General features: G+C 52.5%; 1 protein-coding gene across 1 annotated transcript; it reads left to right on the forward strand.

The window, feature by feature from the left end:
- The first annotated feature begins 1,060 nt into the window (after positions 1-1,060).
- LOC122913834 (galectin-7-like) lies at positions 1,061-3,147 on the forward strand. Its single transcript, XM_044260467.1, has 4 exons — positions 1,061-1,139; positions 1,531-1,619; positions 2,338-2,539; positions 2,964-3,147. The coding sequence occupies exons 1-4, from the start codon at positions 1,125-1,127 to the stop codon at positions 3,075-3,077; spliced, it is 420 nt and encodes a 139-aa protein (XP_044116402.1). The 5' UTR covers positions 1,061-1,124; the 3' UTR covers positions 3,078-3,147.
- The last annotated feature ends 5,118 nt before the right edge of the window (positions 3,148-8,265 follow it).

Raw genomic sequence — 8,265 nt, forward strand, 5'->3', positions numbered from 1 at the left:
TTCATTAACTTATTTGAGCAGGGAGGGGCTGTGGGAGAGAGAGAGAGAATCTTAAGCAGATTCTGGCCAGTCGCGAGTCCTATACTGAGCTCGATCTCACCACCCTGAGATCATGACCCGAGTGAAATCAACAGTTGAGACACTGAACCGACTGAGCCACCCAGGCGTCACAAGACAGAGCTTTAGAGGCTAGAGGCAGACAGGGACACCTGGGAGAGAGTATGGGAACCAGAGGGCCCAGGAGGGGGACTAGGGCACTGACTCACAGGGACGGAAAATGCCAGACACAAAATGCCCTAGAGGAGGAAAGGCAGAGCCACAGTGGCTACATGGTAGCTCTCAGCCTGCAGCTTTGGGCAAAGGACCTCCCCTCAGTATCCATGGTGGTAGAATGGAGATGACTGTCACCCCCAGAGCCTGGGCTCCAGCTGAGAGTGCAAGCAGGTCCCGTGTGCACAGGCGTGCCCTGAGGCCTCTGAAATGGCACAGGGGCTTTTTCATTCCTTCTCTCCCCTGCATTCGCAGAGCCCTTCCTGTGTGCCAGGCACCGCTCTAGGCCCCAGGGTCGCAGCGCCGCCCATCAGGTGAACGTGGGGCCCCTCAGAGCCCCTCTCCCAGGGCTGTGGTTGAGGCCAGGGTCAGGGGCTCTAACGGGCATGTCCCTGTCAGGGCTGCAGCCTCAGCCCTGGGCACCAGGTCCCAGCCTGGGAGGAGGGCCCGGAAACCCAGCCCCCGGCGGGGCCTCTCAGGGCCAAGTCTCCCAAGACAAAATGGGCAAAACCCTCTTTTCTTGCTGCCAAGCAGCAGGAAGACAGGACTAGATGAGTGGTGGCTCACCCAGCCCCCTCTGTTCCCTGTATTTCCTTAGGAGCTGTTTTCATCATTATTAGCTGAAAGGAGAGGGGGCAGCGCACCTGGGAACCCTCGGGAATGGAGGGAAGGCAGGAGCTCCAGAAAGAAGGTTCTGGGCCAGGTGGCCCCAGGGCTAGGGTCTGTGCCAGGTGTGGGTGGTGGGTGTGGAAATGGGGAGGGGGTGAGTCAGCTTGGCCTGCCACGCCCCACTTTTATTTAAGGACCCAGCAGCCATCCCCACCAGCGCCATTGTCTGCCCCACTGTCCCAGCCATGGCAGGGAGTTCTGTGAGTGCTTCGGGGCCCTGGGGCTGGGGGTTTTGGACTCAAGGCTGTTCGGAAATAGGGGAGGGGCTGGGCCCACCTGAGGTCTCCTGTTTGAAAGGAGAAAGGGGGTGTTGGGGTGTGCTAGGAGGTGTCTGGGCTGTAGCTCTTGGGTTGACCCAACCCAACCCAATGTTCCCATCTGCTCTTGGATTCACTCTGTTGTGTGGATTCTCTGTGCTTCTGTCCCCACCTCTACCTGGCTCTGGCTCTCTCTCTCGTTTCTCTCTGTGGTCTTTCTTCTCAGTGATTCTGCTGGTGTGGGTCCTGACCGTTTTCTCCCTGGGGCTGACCCATCTGTCTCTGTCATGTGTGTCCCTGGTTCTCTTGGATCTCCCCGCCGCTGGTCCTGCAGAACGTGCCCCACAAGACCTCGCTGCCCGAGGGCATCCGAGTGGGAACTGTTATGAGGATCCGTGGTGTCATCCCAGAAAAGGCTGGCAGGTGAGACCGCAGGCCCACGTGGTAAGGGTGATACAATCTGACCTGACTCCAGTCCAGAGTCAAGGGAGCCAGAGCCACCTCTGTCCACCAGGGTCTCGGAATCCCCAGGGCATCACTGACTTTCTGGAATCTCATGTCTTCACTGCTTTATCCAGGGCTGTGTACAAGCTGGGGTGCAAATGTGTCCTGGGAATCTGGGGGATCCAAGGTAGTCTCAGGATTCCTCCCTGTAGTCCTGTGACTCCCAGTCTGAGTCCCCAGGAACTCTGTGAATATGTCCTGTGATCTGGAGGTGCCCCGAGCATCTGGGAAACCCAAGACGTCCTGGTTTGGTAACTGTGGGATTTCTGGGAATCTATGGTGCCAGGAATAATGGGGTCTGTGGTATTGTTCCTAGCCCTTAAGAATGGGGAGCACCCTGGCCATTGGCACCATGATTCATGGCAACTCTTAGAAGCTTTGGAAATGAGGGGGACCTTAGCTATAGCACTGTGATCTTCGTGTAGGTGGATGTGTGTCCAGGGTCCCCACAAGTTTTTGGATGCCCTGAAATTGGTTGTAGCCACCAGTCCACAGTCCTCCTTCTGTGGTTTTAACATTCTCAGTAAATTTGTATGTCCTGCCCCCGAGAGTCCAGTCCATCGGTTCTTGATCTTCATTTGGTGGTCCTAGGCCTCTGACGGTATATCTCTCACCGCCCCCCACCCGCAACTACCAGGTTCTATGTGAACCTGCTGTGCAGCGAGGCCCCAGGGAGTGAGGCCGCCCTGCATTTCAATCCCCGCCTGGATCAATCCACGGTGGTCTTCAACACCCTGGAGCAGGGCAACTGGGGCCAAGAGGAGCGCGGCTCAGGCATTCCCTTCCAGCACGGGCAGCCTTTCGAAGTGTTCCTTATTGCCACGGAAGAAGGCTTCAAGGTGGGTCCCCGCTACCCACGGGCGTGGAAGCCAGGTTGGCTGTTGGTGGAGGCGACAGAGTTGTGGCCATGGGGAGCCACGGGCAGGAGTTTTCCGCGTCCCTCTTCTTCCCCTGGTGCATCCCCACTAGTGTCAGCAGTCCGGGGTGCGGCAGCGACAAGGACCAGCGCGCAAGAGCCAAGTGCTCATTGGGCGGGTGTCCCCTAGGCGGGCAGCGGGGCCCCGGGTTTCTCCCCGACAGGGCGAGACCGAGGCTCTGGAGCAGGGCCAAGACTGGGTCGGGAGACAGGCCGAGAAACACGCGCCCCGGGCCGGTCCCCGCTGCCAGTGGGCGCGGCAGGCACACTGCGCCGGTCGGTGTCGGGGGGACCCCCGCCCCCGCAGGCGGCCTCGGGCACTCCAGCGCCACCCCGCGTCCCCGCAGGCGGTGGTCGGCGACTCGGAGTACCACCACTTCCGCTACCGGATCCCGCCGGCGCGCGTGCGCCTCTTGGAGGTGGGCGGGGACCTGCAGCTGGATTCCGTGAAGATCTTCTGAGACCACCCCCACCCCGAGGGGCTGGGGGCGCTGGGGTTCGGGAATGGCAAATAAAGTTTCAGCCCACGTCGGTGCGCCTGCTCGGTGTCTGTGTCTCCTGCGTCCAGACGCGGAAAGCAGGTTCAGAGAGGGGAAGACTCTATGGGTCCCACAGCGATTCCGCGCCGAGGCGGGGTGCGGGACCCGCTGTGGGGGGCCGGTGTGTGGCTGGGCGGGCTCTGGAGGGTCGCGATCGGGTGGGGCTGTGTCTGGGGTCGTCTTCCAGCCGCGCTGGGCAGAGCAGCCCAGGGCAGTGCGGGTGGGGGGACCCTATGGGGTTCGGAGCGGGCGCAAGCTCCGCCTGGCGCCCAGTCTGCGGAGCAACGGGGCTCGGTGTGCATCTGCACACAGGGGTTGCGAGTCTCCGCACGCCTGGTCCCATGGAGAGCCCGAGCTGGCGGCGACGCGGCCTGGGACCGGTGTGGGTGCGGGGAGCCGGCTGGCGCGGGGTGGGGCCGCACAGCGCACGGGGCGTCGCCGGCTTCCCAGCTGTCCCAGAGTCGGGACTGGTCCCCGCCCGTGCGCCCCGGGGCAGACGCGCACTGGAGCTGCATCTCCCCGCGGAGCGGACAGGGGATAGGACGATCGGGCTTCTGGGTCCCCGCTGCGGGCACGCGCCCCATTCCCACACTTCTTCCACCTGGGCTCCTGGACCGCGCCGGCCGCCGGCCACGGACTCCCTGCCCGAGTAGCAACTGGGTGGGGTCGGGGTAGTTTGCGTCCTCACACAGTCGCCCAGTTGCCCCCGCCGCTAGGTGTTGGTTTTCTAGTCGTTGGGCTGTCTGGGTCTCCACTCGCTGCGGCCTTGTCCCTCAACCGCGGGATGGAGCTCCGGTCCGGCATACTGCGTTCCAGCGCGGGATGTTGGCCTAGGGTTCCGAACTCAGGACAGTCCGGAGCCCGCGCCAAGGGTGACAGGCCTCCCACTTCCTGGCCTGCTCGGTCCGTGCTGTCTTCACAAGTGTTGTCTTCACAAGCATATGCGCCGTTAAGTTCAGACTGCTCCCGACCTCACATGAAGCAGAGGATAGAAATGGTCTGAGCCTTTTAAGGACACATTTTCTGCCCCTCAAGATCCTTTGGGGGAAATCACCCCACTATTGAGCCTTGAGACCTTAACCTTGGGTGGGCTGTGTAAGGAAGGGTCCCCTCTCGCAGTTGCAGAGGGATGAAGTCTGAATTCCATATTTCCCTGGGGCTCATTGTTGAATGACTTAGTATTTGTTTTTATTGACGTGTCAAGTACTTGTAATTAACAAAAATTCCTGACTCTTTTGCGAAGGCCCACTTAGGTATGTGAATAAAAATCAGTTTAAAAAAAAAACCTGCACAAAAATCTGTGTAGAGATAACACATATGTGTGGAACAAATTTCAAACGTATACAGTGGAAAAAGAGAGCAGTCATTGGCACTTTAAAGGTGGTGAGGGTCGGCACTTTAAAGGTGGTGAGGGTCCTTGGATTAGATGGTGTGATCCATGCCTCTTCAGTTTCAAAAAATTTTTTATTTTATGAAACTTCAACAGATTTTTTTTTTTTAAGTATGCTCCACTACTGTTGTGGAGCCCAATGCTGGTTTGAACTCAGAGCCCTACCAAGACCCGAGCTGAAATCAAAAATCAGTTGCGTATCCCACTGAGCCATCCAGGCACCCTACCACTGGTTTTTGTTTTTTGACACATCGGCCATCTAGAAGGCTATTGTTTAATTTCCACATATTTGTAGATTTCCTAATTTTTTTTAAAGATTTTATTTATTTATTTGACAGAGAGAAATCACAAGTAGATGGAGATAAAGGCAGAGAGAGAGAGGGGAAGCAGGCTCCCTGCTGAGCAGAGAGCCCGATGCAGGACTCGATCCCAGGACCCTGAGATCATGACCTGAGCCGAAGGCAGCAGCTTAACCCACTGAGCCACCCAGGCGCCCCTCCTAATTTTTTTTTAATGGTTGGTTTCCAACTCAATTCCATTAAGGTTGGAGAATATACTTGGTTTGATTTCAATTTGTGTAAATTTATTATGACTTATTTTATGGCCTTATTTTATGATCTAGTGTGGAAAATTTTCCAAGTGTACTTGACAATAGTGTGTGTTCTGCTTTTGTTAGGTGGAAAGTTACCTGGTAGTTCAGACTGGTTGATCACGTCTATGTCTTTTCCATCCTTACGAATTTCTGTCTGGTTGTTCTGTCAATTAGAGAGAGGGGTGTTGCAACTTGTAATTGTTCAGTGGTCTATTTGTCATGTATTTTGGGGTCTGTCATTAGTATACATTTTTATTTGATACATATATTTGCTATATATGTATGTGTGTATATATCTGATGTGTTGTCCCTTTTATTGCTATGAAATGTCCTCTTTGTCTCTAGTACAATTTCTTCAAGCAGGCTCCTTGCCCAATATGGGGCTTGAACTCATGACCCTGAGATCAAGAGTTACATGTGCTACTCACTGAGCCAGTCAGGCACGCCTCTAGCTCAATTTATTATTTTTATTTTTAAAAAAATTTATTTATTTATTTGATAGAGAGAGAGGGAGCGTGCCAGTCCATATTCGAGCTAAAAGAGAGGCAGTGGGGGAGGGAGAGGGAGAGAGCATCTGAAGCCGACTCCAAGCTGAGGACCAGTTGGACTGTGGCTGGAACCCTCCACCGTGACGTCATGACCTAAGCTGAAACCAAGAGTTAGAAACTCAATCACCTGAGCCACCCAGGTGCTCCTATTACCATTTCTTTTACCATCTATGTGTCTGATAGTAATTCTGTCCTTCTTACTCTTTTATGGTTATTGTTGATATAGTGTATCTTTTTTTAAAAAAGATTTTTATTTACTTATTTGACAGAGAGTGAGATCACAAGTAGGCAGAGAGAGAGGGGAAGTAGGCTCCCCACCAAGCAGAGAGCCCCATGTGGGACTCGATCCCAGGACCCTGAGATCATGACCCGAGCCAAAGGCAGAGGCTTAACCCACTGAACCACCCAGGCACCCCGATACGGTATATCTTTTATTTTATTTTTTAATTTTTATTTATTTATTTAAGTAATGTCTACACCTGACGTGGGGCTCTAACTCATGACCCTGAGATCAAGGGTCACATGCTCCTCAGATGGGGCCAGCCAGGTGCCCCCATGGTATATCTTTTCTCATTCTTTTACTTTCAACTTATTGGTGTCAAAGATCTAAAGTGTGTCTTTTGGGGCGCCTGGGTGCCTCAATCATTAAGCGTCTGCCTTCAGTTCCGTCATGATCCCAGAGTCCTTGAATCGAGCCTTGCATCGGGCTCCCTGCTTGCTGGGAAGCATGCTTCCTCCTTTCCCACTCCCCCGGCTTATGTTCCCTCTCTCACTATGCTTTTCTCTGTCAAATAAATAAATAAAATCTTCTTTAAAATTAAAAAAAAAATAAAGTGTGTCTTTTATAGACAGCATTTACTGGATCTTGCTCTCTAATTCAGTCTGACAGTATGTTACTAATGGATTGCTTCATAATCAATTACCCCATAACTTAGCACTGTAACATTTTAATGATCTTACACAGTTTCTGAAGTTAGGATCCAGGAATGGCTTACACAGGTGGTTGTGGCTCTGATTTTTCCATAGAGTTATGTTCAAACTGTCTGTGGAGTTACAGTCATTAGAAGGAAGCTTTTGAGGACGCCTGGGTGGTTCAGCTGCTTAAGGATCTGCCTTTGGCTTAGGTCACGATCCTAAGGTCCTGGAGTTGAGTCCTGTGTTGGGCTCTCTCCTTAGTGAGGAGTCTGCTTCCCTTTCTGCCTGTCACTCCCCCTCTCTTTCTCTGTCAAATAAATAAAATCTGAAAAAAAGAAAGAAAGAAAGAGAGAGAGAAAGAAAGTGAAAGAAAGAAAGAAAGGAAGGAAGGAAGAAAAGAAAGTAAATTTCATAAACTCTGGCTGTGGCCAAACCCATTGCCCAGTTGAGTAGGGCTCCCAGGCTAAGAATAGGTTGTCCATTTTTAAATAGCTAAAAATAATAAAAAGGAGAATATTTCCTCACACTAAAAATTTTATGGAATTCAAATCTCAACATCCGTAACTCGGGGGGTTTTTGTGTGTGTGTGTGTGTGTGTTTAAGATTTTATTTATTTATTTGACAGACAGAGATCACAAGTAGGCAGAGAGACAGGCAGAGAGAGAGAGAGGAGGAAGCAGTCTCCCCGCTGAGCAGAGAGCCTGATGCAGGGCTTGATCTCAGGACCCTGGGATCATGACCTGAGCCAAAGGCAGAGGCTTTAACCCACTGAGCCACCCAGGCGCCCCTATAACTCAGGTTTTATGGGAACACAGCCAGGCTCTTGCATTTCCGTCCTGCCTAATGACCGTTTTTTTTTTTAAAAGATTTTATTTGTTTATTTAACAGAGATTACAAGTAGACAGAGAGGCAGGCAGAGAGAGAGAGAGGGAAGCAGGCTCCCTGCTGAGCGGAGAGCCCGATGCGGGACTCGATCCCAGGACTCTGGGATCATGACCTGAGTCGAAGGCAGCGGCTTAACCCACTGAGCCACCCAGGCGCCCCTAATGACCGGTTTTGTCCTTAGTCAGTGGAGTTCAGCAGCTGTGGCAGGTACCAGATAATCCCCAGTGCCTAACATACTCACCAGGGAACCACTACAGAAAAGGTTTGCAACCTCTGTGCTGAAGGCTTGACTTGGACCAGAGCAGCCTCTTCTGGGGAGGCGCAAACACACGTGCGCACACACGCACACACAGGGCTGTTGGCAACAGTTTCCTTTCTGGTCATATGGGCGATTGCATGTGGAACAGACTGTTCAAGGACTGCCTGACTCCTCCTAGAGGAGCAATCCAGGAGTGAGAGGAGTGGAAGGGTCTCTTAGAACCTAGCTTTCTGCCATATTCTCAGTCACACACACACCAGCCCAGGTTGGGAGGGGAGTTCAGAAGGGTGTGAACACCATTAGAGGCCACCTCCATGGCTGACCATGACAGCAGTCTATGCCTTTTGATTGGAAGGCTTATTTCATTTACACTTGATGTAATCATTGATAAAATTGCCTTTCTGGCTACCTTGTTTGCTATTTGTTTTTACTTTCTGTTAATTCTTCACTACCTTTTTTTTTTTTTTTTAAAGATGTTATTTATTTATTTGAGAGAGAAACAGTGAGAGAGAGCATGAGAG

This window comes from Neovison vison, chromosome 7, assembly GCF_020171115.1.
Source record: "Neovison vison isolate M4711 chromosome 7, ASM_NN_V1, whole genome shotgun sequence".
Classification (NCBI taxonomy): domain Eukaryota; kingdom Metazoa; phylum Chordata; class Mammalia; order Carnivora; family Mustelidae; genus Neogale; species Neogale vison.

Bases quoted from the DNA above. Each gene is read 5' to 3' on its own strand.
- LOC122913834 (XM_044260467.1), top strand. The intron at 1,620-2,337 runs GTGAGACCGCAG...CGCAACTACCAG, and splicing joins ATCCCAGAAAAGGCTGGCAG to GTTCTATGTGAACCTGCTGT. The intron at 2,540-2,963 runs GTGGGTCCCCGC...GCGTCCCCGCAG, and splicing joins CCACGGAAGAAGGCTTCAAG to GCGGTGGTCGGCGACTCGGA.